Source organism: Myotis myotis, unplaced genomic scaffold (assembly GCF_014108235.1).
Source record: "Myotis myotis isolate mMyoMyo1 unplaced genomic scaffold, mMyoMyo1.p scaffold_m19_p_12, whole genome shotgun sequence".
Taxonomy (NCBI): Eukaryota; Metazoa; Chordata; class Mammalia; order Chiroptera; family Vespertilionidae; genus Myotis; species Myotis myotis.
In genome coordinates, this window is record NW_023416316.1 from 29,648,868 (window position 1) to 29,666,943 (window position 18,076).

An 18,076-nucleotide genomic window follows, 5' to 3' on the forward strand; every position below is an offset into this window, starting at 1 on the left:
CAAACTGCTCCGTTCTCGGGAGGGAGGCTACTTTCAGCAGGTCACCGACGATGCAGACTTTTGGCTTGTTTCCTCTTCACATCTCCACTGTCCTCACTCTGGAAAGCCCCTCACTGCTGCTCATCGGGACCTCTCACTGGTCTCCTCGACTGAATTCAACTTCAACCACTTTTGTGGGGCACTGACGGCTGACTGTGTGCTATTTCCATAGAAATAGGAAGCAACCTATACCTGCCCCCTTCTTTTCCTTGACTCCCATTCCCTCTTTGGATCACTTTAATCTACCTTTTAACCTTCTGCTTGCCACTGAAAGGATTCCTGCCAAAGCTTCCTAATTTGCAAAATTCCTTAATATATATGCAGCTCATAATACTCCATTATCACCTCCCAATATATTGATATCCCTAAAGCTATATCTCTAGGTCTTTCTCTGGGCCTCATTCTGTAGGCAGAAGGGCCAGAGATGTTTTCTAAAGCTTTATTATGATATAACTCACATACCATATAATTGACTCTTTTAAAGTATACATCCAGCCCTAGCTGGTTTGGCTCGGTGGATAGAGCGTCGGCCTGCGGACTGAAGGGTCCCAGGTTCGATTCTGGTCAAGGGCCAGAATATACCTTGGTTGCGGGCACATCCCCAGTAGGGGGTGTGCAGGAGGCAGCTGATCGATGTTTCTCTCTCATTTGCTGCCAAATAATAGTCTGTTGGATCACTACACAACATGTTGCTGATCCATTCATCAGCTGACGGACATTGGGTTGCTCCTACTTTTTAGCTATTGTGAAAAATGCTGCTATAAACTTCATGTGTAAGTTTTTGTGTGGACATATATTTCTATTTCTCTTGGGTATAGTCTGAGGAGTGGAAATGCTGAGTCATATGGTAACTCTACACTGGATATTTTCGGGAATGGCCACGCTGTTTTTTAAAGCAGCTGATCCATTTTATATTACACTACATTACAGTAGTTCCATTGCTGTAAATAGAAAATACCTCTAGTCTCCGGTAATGTTATGGAGAAATGTTCCAATTTCTTCCAAAGCCCCACCAACACTTAATATCACCTGTCTTTTTAATTATGGCCATCCTAGTGGACATGAGCTGCTCTCATTGTGGTTTTGATTTGAAGAGATACCTAATGATGAGTGATAATGAGAATATTTTCATATAATTATTCAGCAAAGATTCTTAAGCAAGATATGTAGCTGTTTTGTAATAAATCTGAGGGTGAGCTGGACAGGAGAGAAAACACGAGAACGATAATAAAGAGAGAGACGCGGGCAGAACCCACGGGACTTAAGGAAAGACGGGCTGTGTGGCATGGCAGAGAGTCAGGGGAGAAGGAAAGGCAAGGATGGTGCCATGGCTTCCAGTCTGGGAAAACTGGAAGATGGTGACGTCATAAACCAAGCTAGAGAAGGAGAGGAGAGAGTGGGCAGGGGGGGGGAGATTATAAATTCAGTTTAGGACACAGTAAGCTTGAGGTACCTGGGGGAGATCCATTTGGTGGAGATGTTGAATAGGCAACTGGAGAAGTAATTGTGGGGTTCCAGAGAAAGACCTAGAGATATAGCTTTAGGGAATATCAATATATTGGGAGGTGATAATGGAGTATTATGAGCTGCATATATATTAAGGAATTTTGCAAATTAGGAAGCTTTGGCAGGAATCCTTTCAGTGGCAAGCAGAAGGTTAAAAGGTAGATTAAAGTGATCCGAAGAGGGAATGGGAGTCAAGGAAAAGAAGGGGGCAGGTATAGGTTGCTTCCTATTTCTATGGAAATTCTTCCCATAGTGTCCAGTAGACACATGGATGCCAAGGAGCTCAGAGACAACTCCCAACCCTTCCGAGGGGGACACAGCACCCAAAGGGCAGGCGAGGCAGAATGAACACAACTCTCCTGCCGGGCAAGTTGCCCTGGCAACAGAGAGCTACCACCTGCAAAAGAACCAAGACTTCTAGCCTTGGGCCATGTCTCCACTTCCTCATTCCAGTAACACTTTTAAAAAAGTGAAAAATTAGGAACACAAAAGGGGGATGCTTCGAAAAAAAATGTACTTCCCCTCTAAGAATCTGTGATGGGCACACCGCCTTTGAGAAAAAAGGGCATGAGATCCAACGGATCCTGCCCATCCAGTGACAAATTGTGTATTCTTCAGTCCTGGAAAGAGTTCATTGTGGGGCACCAGTAAGTTTGGACTGTAACGCCTTAGCTACAGCATCTGGGTTGAAGTGTCGAGAGGACCAGACACTAGAGGTATTTTCTATTTACCTCTCCAGATCCATGTCCTATGCTTCTCCGTCAGTTCTGGGTCCAGGGAAGCTGCGCACAGAGGCGGAATAAAAAGCTTTCTCTGTCAAGCTTCTCGTTTGGTTTGGCCAACAGGTAGCACCAATAAGGAAGAAGACTGAGGTCAACTCCACCTCCTCACTGTCAAGTTGCCATGAGTTGGCTGAGTTCCCCTACGGAGGGCTCAGCTCATGTCAGGTGGTTCTGCTCTCTCTCTCTCTCTGAAATTATCCTTTCCAGGTTCCCCAAGCCACTCCCTTCCTACCCTACAGGTCTAAGGGTGGTCGGAGCTTCTGGCTATCAATAGTCCTAGGGTGCCCTGGCCGGATTGGCTCAGTGGATAGAGCATCGGCCTGTGGACTGAGGGGTCCCAGGTTCGATTCCGGTCGGGGGCATGTGCTTTGGTTGCGGGCACATCCCCAGTGGGGGCTGTGCAGGAGGCGGCTGATTGATGTTTCTCTCTCATCGATGTTTCTGGCTCTCTGTCCCTCTTCTATCCTCTCTGTAAAAAATCAATATATTAAAAAAAAATAGTCCTAGGGTGCTGCCCTGTCACTTGTTTCCTTATTCCAATGTTCAAGGTTTCATTCCTTACCCTCTAGGACACTTAGTCAAGAGTTGTTGCCTAAGGCCCAAGCAGGTAGATCAGCATCTCACAAAGAACAACACCTCCATTAGTGGTCAACTTACTGGCTCTCCAGCCACATGAGGTACTTTCATCACATTGTCTTGTGCTTCTTGCTCTGTTTGGACTGTCCGCACATTTATTGGGCCAAGTACAACGTAGGTGCTGTGGGTGCCAAAGCAGGACACAGTCTTGCCCTCAAAGAAACACATTGAGGGGGCAGATATGCACGTACAGCTATAATGAGAGCCCTCACAAAGCCATCCTGGCCTTCATTCCCACAGGAACATGAGCACATTCTCTGCCCCTTCCCAGCACCATGGAAATGCTAAGAAATGAGGGGCAAGAACAACATGGCTGCCGAAGCAGGAGCCCTGGAGAGAGACTTGGGAAGCTCCTCCAAGTCCAGATTGGCTTTCAAAAGCTGCTGAGCCACAGCTTGGACATGGAGGCGGCCAAAGGCAGCTCAAGGCCACAGGAACACGAGAAGCACTGCCCTCGGTGGTAGAGGTCAAGGTGACTGGCAGCCCTAGATGAGGAGGGGAGCCCCCAGCCTTGGGGCAGGCTGGGAACACCCTCTCTGCTCCAAGGTGGTCTTTTTTATTTAACTCACTCCTCCTGTTCCCGGGAAAGGCGACAGCTTAGAAAAGATGGACAATGGGCCTTGTAGGCTAAGTCCCATACAGGCTCAGCAGAATTTAAGGACTCAAACAAAAAAAGTTCCCTCCCCAAGAAGCTACTGTCTGAGAATTAGGGTCCCCACCCTTATATCGGGAGAGGAAGGGCTCAGCCTTCTGAAACCAGGATTAAATGAGATAATGCAAGGGAGGGGCCCCACAGTGCTGACCCGAAGAATCAAATGAAGTGCAGCTCCCCTTTCTACTCCTGGGATCTGGGTGTGCAGAGGTAGCTGAGTGGGGCAGGCAGCCTGTGACTGGGACAACCTCCCCCACACAGAGAGGAAAGAGGGGCCAGCAAGGAGAGGGCACAGAACAAGAGGGGAAGTCAGAATGTCCGAAGGGTCAGTTGGAGCCACAATTCCACAGAGTTCCTCCTAGGACAGCCTCTCAAGTCAATGGTTAGGGGGGGTGGTTGGCCAAGACAGGAAGAGTAATACGATTCATGACATGGCTGTGAATTTCCAAGAGGAAGTGTGAGCAGTTCTCAGGGATTTCGAGTCATAGGTAGAGTCTGCGGCGTCCAGACGAGGGTCTAAGAATACCGTGACTGAGCTGTGGAAGTCCCTCAGGCTGGCTGGCGGGCGGTAATGTTACCCAGTATACCAAACCTTAACGATTATAGAGCTTTCTTGGAAATAAGCAAAAATACCTTCTATTTATAACCTATGGATACAGCAGAGAACATCAAGCCAGATATTAAGTTATGACTACATAATAAAAACTACAGATCCATGAGCTCAGATACCACATGTAGTCTGCTTTCATGATTTGCATTGTCCCAATTTTTCTAAGACCAAAAATGCCCATTCAATAAACACGAAGGAAACACCTTACAACTGAACTGGCAAGAAGTTCAGAGTGCGGGGGAAGACGCCGTACGTACAGGGCTTTGTTTCGCGAGAGAATGCCTGGATGGAAATTCACCTACTTTATGTGATTTAATTCTGTTGTAAAGGTTGAGACTGCTGCCAAATGTGCTTTCAGATCTCTGTTCTTGCCTAACCGCAGACATCTGAGGAGCCAGATGCCAAAAGTGTAACTCAGAACAGTTCTTGAAATTACCTTTGTGAATAAAAACAAAAGTTCAAAAAGTCAAAAGAGCTGGCTCGAGGTCAGGGAAGAGAGAACAAATGTAGCAGCAAAAAACCCCAACCATTTAAGACATCTGAGCGCGCTATTGTGCCTTGTGAGGACTAGGAGAGGCAGAGAGAAGGGTGGAGATGGGGGTAGAAAGGCTTCAGGCATTGGAATCACCTCATTTACTAGGATCACGTCGGTCCCTGTGACTGTCTCCAGCTTAGTGCAGCTCTGTCACTTTTAAACCATCGCTTCAATCCTTGTATTTACTTCCCGAAAGGTTCTTGCAATTCTGGACTTGCTGACGGTGCAGCATGAACTCATCCACATACATCCACTGTGCTGATAGAGAATGAGAAACATTCATATTCATAGTCCTACTAATTTGCATCTCGGTTTGGGTATGAGAGAGTGAGCCAACTTAATGATCATGCATAAAGTGGTGTAATATTGCACAAATGTTTCGATACAACACGGCAGCTGTTTGCCATGAGCAAACCAAATTCCACAAATTATTAACTCAGTCAAAGTCAAAAAGAGAGCTAAAAAGGGGAGTTGTTCCCGAGGTGTAGAGTTTCAGTTCTGCAAGTTGAAGAAGTTCTGGAGATCTGTTGCATAACAAGGTGCCTACACCTAACACTACTGCCCTGTACCTTAAAGATGGTTAAGATGGTCAATTTTATGTTGTGTTTTTTAAAAAATTTAAGTTAAAAAAAAATAACAGAATGCATTTTTCATTCCATGCCCTTGGCTACAACCACAGCATACTTCACCAATTAAATTGAGTTTCCTGAAGAGAGAGAGAGAGAGAGAGAGAGAGAGAGAGAGAGAGAAAACGAACACAATAACACATGCATGCTAGCTAAAAAGGGTTAAGAATCGCCTTTAAATTCCAAGCAGAACAAATAAGGGGAAAATTTAGAGTTGGAGACTTAAAACTGGCTTGATTTCTTTGAAACAATGCACTATGCCAATACTTACGTGACCATGCTAGGATTTTTACTTTCAATGTTAACAGGGTGGCCTTTCAGATGGGTGATTCAAAGCTAAGGCGACCATCCTGGAGCAGGCTGAGACGGGGTGATGCCCACTCCTGCCTCAGGTCAGACCCAGACACACCCGCCCCTCTGCAGCGCTCCTCTGCCCGGGCCTGCAGGGAGTACGAATCACACTCCACATCATTTCTCAGTTGCCTGACGTGACTACCATGATTCCGTGCTTTATTTTTAACTAGCTTCGATTTAACTAGTGCTTCTGCATTAGTTTGTGAGGGCTGCTGTAACACAGCACCCCACACGGGGTGGCTTAAAACCACAGGAATTTATTGTCTCATAGCCCTAGAGGCCAGAAGCCCAAAATCAAAGGGTGGCAGTCTTAGTTCCTCCTAAGAGCTCGGAGGAAGTGCCACTCCAATCCTCCATCTCCGAATGGCACTCTCCCTTTGTCTCTGTCTTTACACGGCCTTCTTCTTACAAGGACAGCAGTCATATGGGATTAGGGGCCCACCTTACTCCAGTGTGACCCATCTTGAAAAGGAAAATGGGGGGCAGGAACGGGCGGGGGCTTGCAACCTAGTTCAGTATCTGGTTAAAACTGTAGTCTTACTTCCCCACTCTGACTTGGGCGGAGCTACAGAGCCTAACCCCAGGGCCCTGCCACTGCTGACTTGGGGGGACCCTCAAGGGCCGCCACAGGAGGAGATATATAGGTCAGAGTCTCCCCAGGAGTTCAGTTGAGGGTTTGGATCAGAATTCTCCTGGACCAGCAGATTTGCAAAATAAAGGTTAAACTTTCCTCCCTCAGAGTGCTGGCTGATCTGCCACAACATCTTAACAAATTACATATACAATGACCCTATTTCCAAATAAGGCCACATTTTTTGAGGTAAAGGGGATTAGAACTTCAGAACTTCAACGTAGCTGTGTGTGTGTGTGTGTGTGTGTGTGTGTGTGTGTGTGTGTAAGACGAACATCAGCTGGAAATTTGTTTAAAATGCAAATTCTTGGGCTCCACCCTGGACCCACTGAATCAGAAACTCTGGAAATGCAGGTGATCAATTGTATATATTTTAACAAGCCTTTCAAAGTGATTCTGATGCATGCTAGAGTTTGAGGACCATGACGTCACATCATGCTGTACATTTAAAAAATCATTCCGGCATGTTAAGTGCATATTTTGCCCTTCCAACAGAATTGCTAGCCCTTTGGGGCTGTCTCTGACTGTATTTATCCCATCTTGCTTCTTCCACAGTTGTGAGCAACTAATACTTATCGTTCACATAAATAAATAAATAAATAAATAATGATTGCATTGGTAGGCTAGAATCTGGACGTCTGTACAGGCCACATGTGGCCTATAGACGGGTTTTATTTTGTCTGCCCCAGAATACTATGAACTAATTGCCAACATAAAAAACCTAGACTGCAGAGGGGGTTTTTTTGAACAAAAAAAAAGATTTTTTTTTTTTTTTGCAAGATTGCTGGCAATCACTGGATCTGAAATTCCACACAGCAACCATCAACTGATTGATGGCTGCCTCTTTGAGGTGGGGCATCAGGGTTCCAGTTAGCCACAGTCCTCACCATTCCCTGATGCCTCCCCGACACTGGGGCCTTATGCAGAACAACCTCGCTTATTTACATCGCCTATCTGGCCCCTAAAAACATTTAGATCTAAACCATGCTGGAGAGAAGGAAGGCAGATAGAAAAATGCATCCCTATCCACAGCCTGAAATACTTAACTAAGGATACTTAACTGTTTCTGAGCAGCAACTTTAGAAATGGAATTTCAGAGCCAGCGTCACTGATTAGCACTGACTTCGGTTCTGAGAGTTTAGCTTCATGTTTCACAGGTTGAGTTAAGAAATCCTACAGCACGGAGGATCAAAGGTTTGTAGGGCTCTACCCGTGCGACCATGCGTAGGTGAGCGATAACACGGTAAAGAGATTTTACATCAGCATGATTTGGGGAACAGTGGGTGTGCAGGGCATGAGGTCGTGATTTTGAAGCATCACATAGGCCTCCTTCGTGTCTATGCTAGGCTGAGCTCCAATAGCAGATCAGCTGTGAAAAGATTACTGCCCAGAGAAGCAAGTGGGGGAAAAGTCAGACTTTAAAACTACTTTCAGGCTTACACATATTTTAAAGGGCAGATCCTGGACTAGATTTGACAACTGCGCCTGTAACCCAGACACCAAATAGTTAGAAAAAAGAAAAGATACCATTTCCGTACCTCACCCAAGACACTGGGAGCAAGTTCATGAAAAGGTGAGCGGAGCGGTGGCCTGGGGTTCAGAGGGGGAACTCACACATCACAGTGGAGATGGGCCCAAGTTTTCAACGAGGCAATAAGCTTCATTAGTCAGCTCCAGAAAGCTACACGTGCCATGGCGCCCATCCCAAAGCAATACATCAGAGAAATACAGCTACTCAGAGATCACTGAGCCAGAAGGAGAGATACACGGCCATTCTAACATCACAGGGCTATCTTCCGACAAATTCTCAAACTTTATTCTCTCCTTCACCACCACCGTACCTCAGCATTCCTTAGAAAGAAAGGAGATGGAATATGTCACCGAGGACTAAATCTTCCTTTAAAGCTGTTAGAATTTAGAACTGTAGGCGGAGACGGGGTTCTATGGAATGTAACATCACAGGTGATGTGATAATAAATTCCTAATTGGCCAGGTCCTTGTGGGTAGTCATGCCCCAGGCATACACTAGTCACTTCTTTAGTAAAAGGTTTATCTTTGCCTTAAGCAAGCCCTGTCCATTGTTTTTATGCATCTAGGTTAACACACCTTTGAAATAAGCATAACCACCCTGAAGAGAGCACAGAGTCTTCCTGTGGGTTAGGGACTGTGTCCTAAGGCCCCTCCAGCCCTTTCCCATAGTTGCTCTTGGTGAGTTGGCGCAACTTTTATTCAAGGTCACCACACAATGAACTATGCAATGTTGTGAGCCACTACGTACCCACCAGAACGGTTACAATGAAAAACAGATTCTGATCACACTGGGTGCTGGTGCAGCAACGGAAACTCTCATCCTTTGCTGGAGGGCCTGACGATGGTGCGGCCACTTTAGAAAGCAGTTTGGCCGTGTCTTTTAAAGTTATACCCACACTTACCACGTGACCCAGCAATCCCACTCATAGGTGTTTACGCCCAGGCAATGAAAACTTAAGTTCACACACACGTCTGTATGTGAATGTTGAGAGCAGCTTTATTAATGATTGCCAAACACTAGAAACAACACAAACGTCCTTCAGGGGGTGAGTGGATAAACATCATGCAGTGGAATACTACTCAGCGAGGAACTCGTGTGCAAATCTCAAAAGCATTATGCTGAGTGAAAGAGCCGGTCTCTAAAGACTATCTATTTAATGAAAGTGTAATATGCTAATTAGACTGGACATCCTTCCTGACAAAGCCGGAGCCCGGAGGGAAGCCTGGGTCCTGGGTGCCAGAGCCTGTGCCGGCAACCGGGGGGAAGGAAGACTTACTCTTGAACGAATTTTGTGCGTCGGGCCTCTAGTATACTATATAAATAGACTTACATGACATTTTCCAAAAGACAAATGGATGGAGAACAGCACATTGGTTGCCTGGGGGTGGGGATGGAGGTGGAGGGTGGGTGTGACTACAAAGGGATTAGTAGAGGGGAGTTAGGGGGTGGTGGGACTGTTCTGAATCCTGATTTGGGTGGTGGGTACAGGAATCCACGTTAAGTTCCATGGATTTGTACCACCCTCCTCCAACATCAAGTTTACTGTATGATAATTTACGATGTCACCCAATTTACACTCCGGGTAAATGCGCCCAATAAAAAATGTCTCTGAAATGGGGCCAGTCAACAGAGGCTGAATCCATACCGAACACCCGCAGGTGGCATGAGGAGGGCAGGAACTCACAGGCCTCCTGGGTACAGTTTGGTATGTCAAGAGGGTAAGTGACACTCAGTCACTGGGCACAACCTGGTAATTCTCTGAAAAGGCAAAAGAGCTGTGATCTGTAACGTTTCCTTACCGGGAACTTTGTACCCATGGTCTCTTACAACTGCTGTAAGGGAGGAAAGTTAGGCTTAGCGATGGTAAAGGATTTACCCTGATGTTGATATCGGTTCTGTCTGGTTCCCCAGCGGCCACAGAAAGCCACAGCGTGGATTAAACTGTGACTCCTCTCTTTTCAATGCTATACCTTGAGCAGGCCCCTTAATCCTTGGTGCTCTTCAAGTCCTGCTCTGCCTTTAAAGCAGTGATTGGGGAAGGGAGACTATTTTGCCCTCAAGGGGCATAGGGCAATGTCTGGAGACGTTTTGGCTGTCACAGCTGGAGAGGGCAATGCTACCAGCATCTGGTAGGTAGGAACCAGAGATGCTGCTAAGCATCCTACAGTGTACAGCATGGCCCCCTGAAAAAGTAATTACCCAGCCCCAAATGTCACCAGTGCAGAGGCTCAAACCTCTTGGTTTAAAGGAATGAAGAGAGGAAATATGTATGAGCCAGACACTGGGCTGGGCATTTTTAAATGCGTAACTCAAGACCCTTTTGAGGTAAGTATTATTAACCCCAGTTTACAGTTAAGAAGGTGGTGGCTCAGACCCACAGAGCAATGTGGCCAAACCCCCGTGATGAGACAAGAAGCTGTGGCTGTCCCAGGCTGCTGTGATGACAAAGCCCAGCGTTCCCACAGTGTGGTGCTCAGGGGTGGGCTGGACCCTCCGTTACCCTCCTCACTTCCATCTCCTCTGGTCTCTTCCTGGTAGCCCTAAGAGATCTGCAGACAAGGGGAGCTGCGGGCTGGCAGGAGGGAATGTGAACTCTAGAGGCTCCCAGGAAATGAGTGGGCCCGTCAGCACTCAGAACTCCAGGTTTGGTTGTCACCAGTGTCCTTTTGCATCACCCATCCCTCCGCCCTAAGCGCACTCAAGTCTCTCCTCTCTCCAAAGAGCCCAGAGACATTCCCAGCCAGCTGTTCCGGGACAGTGTCCTCTCCCCTCCCCCCGCCTGTGCTGCGGGGACTGGGCATTCAGACAGCAGCCAGGGACGGGCGCCAGTCCCAGAGCAGCGCACTAGGATCCACATCCCGTGGGCAGGGTGGGCCTCAGACACCAAGCAAACTGCTTTAAAAACAAGTTTCGTAATCACCTCTGAGTGATTCTGGTTCCATTTTACCCTTTCATATAATGAGTGCTGACAGTTCCAGCAGCTGAAAATGGGTGTGTGTGTAAGACAGAGGAAGGAGGGAGAGACAGAGTAGAAGAAAGGGGGAAAGAGAATGAAGAAAGAAGCAGAGAAGGACATAGTATACTTAAAAGCTTAACATAAGACTCAGAAAACAGGTAACCTCATAATTAGCAAAGAACCCTACGATTGGGGAACACTCGCAAATCAGGCGGGAAAACGTGAATGGTCTTCAAAATTACTCCAGGTAACTGCAGCTAGGCCTCGGGGCAGGCAACACACCCTAGTAACTTCTCGGACGTGGCAAAGCAGAGTCCATTCTTGACCAGGCTGGGCACGGCCCACCTTCATGCCTGCGCCCTGCCTCCCCGCTGCCAGCCCGCCCCAGCCCGCAGAGGGCACTCACAGCTCCAGAATCAGGATGACGTCCGTCTTGTTCTCATACACCTCGTGCAGGGTGATGACGTTGGGGTGCTGGATCTCCTTCAGGATGCCGACCTCACGCTCGATGTCTTCGCGGCTCACGCCCCGCCGGCTGGACTTCGTCCTCCTTTTCTTGATGAACTTGGCGGCATACTGCAGACCCGTGCTCTTCTCGCGGCATTTCTTCACCACGGCAAACTGCCCGCTGAAGAGAGGGGCGGAAGAAGGACACGGGTCATTTACACATTCTTTTTGTTCATTAAAATACAAGATTTGAGCAAGGGTGTGTGTGTGTGGCGGGGGTGGGGGGGGCGGGGGGGGGGGGAAAAGTGGGAGTTGTGAGTAGAAAAGTTCAAATTGTGAGCAATTAACACAGTAAATAGGGCTAGTTCTTATTCTATTTCAGTTTTATTAAGCCAGTTTCTTTGTGAACGAGGGATAAAAGTTATTTTCCTGAATTATGCTTTGTTGAATCGGCAATGATGCCTCCACTTCTGTGCTGGCCTCCTTCCCTCCCATTTCAGATTCAGGGACCACAGGAAGGAGCTCCTGGATCAGACCTCACTCCCAACAAGCTCTTTTCCTTGTGTGTGTAGGAAAACAAGAGATGGAGACCAGGGAATTGGTAGGAAAATATATAGAGCTCTGACTCTGATGACATATTTCTAGCACCAACAGTTATCAACTGAAACACCCAGAACAAAAATAAGCTATATGTTTTTTTCACACTTTGGGAATTGATAAGCCCTATGGACTAGACATCTGCTGGCTGCTTCTCCAGCATCACCACCCTCCTCTTCCTTTTCCAATACCTTTATCTAGGGATTGTTGTGGTTCTGGGAAGCTGTCTCCATCCACAACTATAGATACAGATCATGTGACCTGAGCTTGGCCAATCAGTGCACGATGTTCTCCTGGCTCCAGTGATAGGCCCAGGACCTAAGTAAAGACCTTCCAGAGAATGTTTAGACAGAGACTTTTTCTGAGACTTTCTGATCCCTCAAAGCTGCTGGCAGACACCTCGGAACCATATGAGGAGTCACTCTTGGTTTAAAGCTAATCACATTGCAGAGACAGAGCCAGTAGAAGCAATAAGACTAGGTCTGTGGTAACACCAGGAGTGGCTAGATCAACCCTAGCCTGAAGCCATCTGCCTTTGGAAATTTCAGCAACATAGGCCAATAAATTCTCTTTACTGCTAAAGCCAGTGATTTGTGTTTTCCATTTCTTACAGAGGAAAGCATCCTATCCATCCAGTGCCACAGCAAATAACGAGAGCCTCCTATGCATATATAAAGGAATATCTATATATATAAAAGCCTAAGCGACCATTACGACTGGTCGCTATGATGCACACTGACCATTAGGGGGCAGATGCTCAATGCAGGAGCTGCCCCCTGGAGATCAGTGAGCTCCCATAGCCAACCTCCTGCGGTCCCTTCCCCCTGCCGGCTGGCCCCTGTGCACGAATTTGTGCACTGGGCCGCTAGTTATAAAATAACTTGACACACAATAAAAGGTGAAGACATAAGTGGGTGCGATCTTGAGAGGTAAGTAGGCTACCCTGAATGTAGGTGAAACAACAGAAAGATGCTTCCTGTAACGACCCTCACTTCTTCCCTAGCGCCCAAGGCAGGGTCGGTCCCCCATCACAGGACCTGTACATTGCTTGGCACCAGCTGGAGAACTGCTATGCAGAGCATGATCACAGTTATTTTCAGCTAGTTTCCTTCCCCTCACATGAAGACAAAAAGGGGAGAGAAAATCAAATAACTGGTAATATTTTGATGCTAAAGAATGGATACTTAAAAATGTTATTCATTTCCTTGAGCAGCAGGAGGCCAGAGAAGAAAAAACACACAGTGAAGGATTATTTTTATGGCAGTATCAAATTTTTTGCATGACAGGTTATTAATGCCCTCTCTCCCCCTGCAGCAGGAGAGCAGAGAAGTTGAAGAATAAATCACACCTAGCGCCGACTGTCTGTAAACTCCCGACCTTAAAGAGCCAGGGGAATCTGTTACGACTTTATTACAACCATTTTCTAATTTCTCTGGGGAGTGAAGGACTGGGCTTTCTGTCTATTGAGGGAAAAGGGGTGGGCTGCAGAGATGGGGTTTATGGAGAAAAGCAGGAACTCAGCCCCACTCCTCACAGAGACGGTATCATGTCCCCACAGAGGGCTCTCAAGGGACCCCAGGGCAAGAGGAGGCAGAGTGTACTTCCCAGGGCAGCACCTCCAAACCACAAACATCTGTGCTTGGGGGCGGGGTGGTGGTGGTGGTGGTGGTGGTGGTGGTGGTGGTGAGTTGTGATGCCGCCCACAGGCTACAGGCACCTACAGGCACCAGACTTGTCTCAGGGGCTGTAATGACTTGAGGCAGCCTGTGGTTTGAATCACCTTGCTTTAAAAAAACAAAACTAACGTGCCAAACAAAATAAAATCTGCAGGCAAACCACAAAGAATTTAAATACAAGCCTAAATTTAAAGACTATCTGAGTATGTTTTCATCGCCAAATGATCCATTGTTGACTGTTTCCCCCTTTTAACTCTATGAGATTCACACCATCTTCATTTCTTCGGTCAATGAGAAAGCCAAGCTTCAGAGAGACGTTTTAAAAATTTCTCTAAATCATTCAGCAAGTAAGTTTGCAAAATTCAGAAATGACTCCACATGCAAGTGTATTTGCTCCAAAGCTCTATTCATTGAGCCAGGCTGCTATGCTAGGCTTGGGTCCATTTTGTTTGAGATATAAGCCACCCCCCTCTGAGTAGCAGGACCTCATTCTAGGAAAGAGCCTTCTGGGGGGAAGGCAAGGAGAAGAGGCTTGTGGTTAAAACGCTTGGGCAATGTAGCCTTCTCGCCACCAAAAATTCATCAAGTGCTTGAATGAACGAAGCCCTGGCTTGAATATCCTTGTCGGTGCTCTGCAAGGAAAGGTAAACCACATTTGCGTGTGTGCTTAGGAAGCACGGCATTAACAATTAGAAAGAACCACAGGAGAGTCTCAAGGTCAGATGGCAAGCAATTGGTGAAGCATCTGTGTTTTTGGAGGTCTTATGTATTTCACAGTGCATTAAAAATGAACCTGTCGGCCCTAGCTGATTTGGCTCAGTGGATAGAGCATCAGCCTGTGGATAGAAGGGTCCCAGGTTCGATTTCAGGCAAGGGTTGCGGGCTCGATCCCTGGTGGGGGGTGTGAAGGAGGCAGCCGATCAATGATTCTCTCTCATCATTGATGTTTCTCTCTCTCTCTCTCCCTCTCCCTTCCTCTCTGAAATCAATAAAATATATTTTTAAAACAACAACAACAAACACTGGTTGAACTCTGTTTTATCCCTTCAGGTTTTATTTTCCAATTCATTTCTTTGTGGGAGTTTTGCTCTCACTTTGGGAAAGATGGGGTGGACAAGCGAAGTCAAAGATGTTGCTTTCAGAATGCAGGAAGAGCAAGTTGTCTGGGAGCAACTATTTTTCCTGCCCGTGGGCTGGTGCCTAACCTGGGCTCTCACACTTTCACTGCGGACTTTGATCCAGACGCCACATTAGAACAAGCTCCCACCCAGTAAGTGCAGATTGAAAAAAACCATACTCAAACAGCTTATAATTTTTGGGAGAATTTAAAGCATGCATCTACCCAGTACATATGACAGTTAAAAATTATTTATGGGAACTATGTGTTATTGCGAATTCCCTACATTAATGCTAGAAACAGATCTGGCTTAAATCAAAACAGCTGAAAAGTTTCAACTCTACCCTCCTTCCAAGTCTTTTCAATAAGGGTTCTAATTAACACAAAATAACTTTTACTTTTGAATTCACCTATCAACCCCCTGGCACAATTATAGTGCTGGCTTATGAGCCAACTATTTTTCCTGAAGAGCTGTGTTGACAGAGTGGCAGCAGCTTGGATCCCGGTAGAAAACTGGACTTACAGGTCTTAAATAAGAGAAGAGACAGAAATGATTTTTCAAGGATGAGTTAACATTGGGTAATAATTCACATTTATGGCAGCGGAAAGACCCTGAAGAGTTTATAGACTAATGGGAGAGACAAGCATGTAACACCAGAATGTTGGAAGGGCCATAAAAAAGACGAAGGGAGGTCAGGAGACCCAGGCTGTGTCTTGAAGGCAGGATGTGACCTGGGAGATGAAGGTGTGTGTGGAGGGATGAGTTCTGAGAGGAGGCATGGGTGAGCCAGGGCAGGGAGCACAAAAGAGCCTGCCTAGCATTTCTGAGAGAAGAGGGAATGGTGGGGGAAGATGAAGAGCAGCTCCACAAACAGGGTCCCGCCCAGAACGAAGCAAGGCCAACCCCAACTCTGTCAGTAACGTGGGAAAGCAGGGGCTTCTGAGCCTCAGTTTCCCCATTCATGCAAGGGTGATGACAACATGGAGTGAGACCCTGCATGTGAGTGTACACTGGGTTCTCTAAGCACATCAGGTCCATATAAAGGATGAAAATTAGCAAGCGTAGCAAGCGGTCTCTGCTTCCTGCTTCTCAAAGAAGCACAAAGGGTCATATTTCAGAGGCTGAAAAGCAGCACCAATTTCTTCTTGGCCTTTCTACCCAACAACTTGGAAATCTATGTGTTAAGTCTCTAGCTCCCCCCGCTCCTCCTCCCCCCCCACCCCCAACCCCCAATCAGGAATAACAAAGCTATTTTCATTTTAGATGGAGGCCTATTCAATTTCTCCCCTTGGGTCCCCAAAGGACCTTGTGACTTTGGCTGCTGAAGTGTTCGCCGGTAGGGAGGTGAGTCTGACAGCAGTTTGCAAAGATGGCCTTGGCCGTATCTTTCATCTCCCATGCTCCCCTGCAGGGTGACCTCAGCCTGCTCCCCTGGAACCTGAGCCTTGCTTGACCAATAGAGAATGTGGCAGAAGCGCTTCTGGGGGTTCTGTCTGGAGTTCTCAGAACACGCATTCTTGGGAGCTCCCTCTTGGAGCCCCGCCACCGTGCTGGGAGAAGTCTAAGCTATGTGGAGAGGCCGCATGGACGTGCTTCCGTCAACAGCTCCTGCTGAGCTGCAAGCAGCTTTAAAAGGCCCACCAGGCGACTGACCATCACGGATGTCTGGCCTAGCAAGTCTTCAGATGGCCCCTGTCCCAGCCAGCATCTTCGTGCAACCACACGGGACACCCTAGGTGAGAACACCTAGGCAGCCACAGAGCATGAGAGATGTTTGAAGCTACCAGGTTTGGGGGTGGTGTGTTACACAGCAATGGACAGGAGGAACAGCCACTGAAATATTTGGGGTTTAACGGAGGACCCAGGAAGCGGTGTGGAGGAAGGCTTCCATGCAGAGGGTGGGCGGCCAGTAGCTGACCAATGCCACCGACCGACCTAAGGAAAGAGCGTGGAAAGGAGTGGGAGCGCCCTGACCATCTTGAACACAGGTTCCCCCCAGGCTCACAAGCGAGCCCTCTCGTTACATCAGCGTGTGAGGGCTCACCTTTCAGGTTCTTCGCTTCTCATCTTGGCAGCAGTCCCCCATCTTTCAAAAGTGCTGCATCCTCTGGGAGGGACCTCTGTGCCAAGACCAAAACCATCACCACCAAACCCCAAAGACTCACTGAAATGTCTTAACAGAATTCTGGCTGAGCTGTGCTCATCTCCAGTTTACCTTTCACCTCCCCCTGCCTCCCCTCCCCCACCAGGGAAACACATAAACCAACCAGTCCAACAGGACCCAGCACACATACCGCTACCTAATCTGTATTCTGACTGCCCCGAATGCCAGTCACAGTCCCACAGTGACACCACCTTAGGGGACCCAGGTGAAGACCAAGTGCTTCGTCCTGGTTCATGGAAACCTCCCCTTCCATCCTAACCCGATGAAGAAGGCTGACCCCCTCGGGGAACTGGGTCCTCAGCACCGAGCTCAGTTCCCTCAGAGTGTCCCCCGGTGAAGCCCACATTAGGAACTGCTCTCTTCCTGGCCTCTGAGAAGCTATGCGTGACAGGAAGGCAAACCGCTTTTGACAAAAATGCCAAAGTTGTGATTTATTATTATTATTATTATTATTATTATATTTTTAAACACTCCAACAATTATTTGAATGGCTACCAGGGCTCAGTCAAGGTGGCAAGGTCTAGAGAACCCAAGGAGGAAAGCAGCAGGTTGCCAGGGCGCCCACAGGGAGAGGCAGAGTTTGCGGAGGGATAAACAGCAGCAGGTCACCCTGGGAACCGGGCAACACATGCGACTCAGGAGTGAGATGCTGGATGCGAAGCGCTGCCCAAGGGCGGGCAGGGAGGCTTGAGGAACACACCTGGTGGAGGAGGGCCAGCCCCAGAGGCGCACACCTTGGGGACAGCACCCTCCCCGGAGGTCAGGACCACACACAGAAGGCTGCCAAGCCGAGCAGGGCAAAACCCGGGGCCCAAGGCAAGAGCGTACGAGGGTCTGAATTTCTGCACAAGTGCTGCAGCCAGGGGGTCAAAGAACCAAATACACAGAGGATTGGGTGGCTGGAGCAGCCTCATGATAATGAAGGGCTTAGCAAAGCAGAGCCGGTGAGGACTCAGAAATAAGAAATTAGGACAGCAGTGAGCACCTTTGTTCAGTCCACCTGTCTCGATGAGACCGTAGCAGGGGCCGTCTGAGACCCATCTGGAGGGGCACGTCCGTTAAAGACATGCTACTGAGAGAAAGGGGTTTCACGGCCAAGAAGTTTGGGGGAAACAGGGTAAACAGAGTCACAACAGGCCTCTGTATGCAGGACTCAGCAGACCCTGCTCTCTCCAAGAGGGGGTAGAGCATTCAGTGTTTCAAGGGGTTTGGGACT

The 18,076-nt window shown here is 47.8% G+C and overlaps 1 protein-coding gene across 4 annotated transcripts in view; it reads right to left on the bottom strand.

Annotated features, from left to right (window-relative positions):
• LOC118667408 (death-associated protein kinase 1) overlaps window positions 1–18,076 on the bottom strand; it is a 158,133-nt gene that overhangs the window by 62,900 nt on the left and 77,157 nt on the right. For all 4 annotated transcript variants that reach the window (XM_036330628.1, XM_036330626.1, XM_036330625.1 and 1 more), the window contains exon 3: window positions 11,265–11,486. In XM_036330628.1, the coding sequence (XP_036186521.1) occupies window positions 11,265–11,486 (222 nt within the window). The remainder of the gene's footprint in view (window positions 1–11,264; window positions 11,487–18,076) is intronic.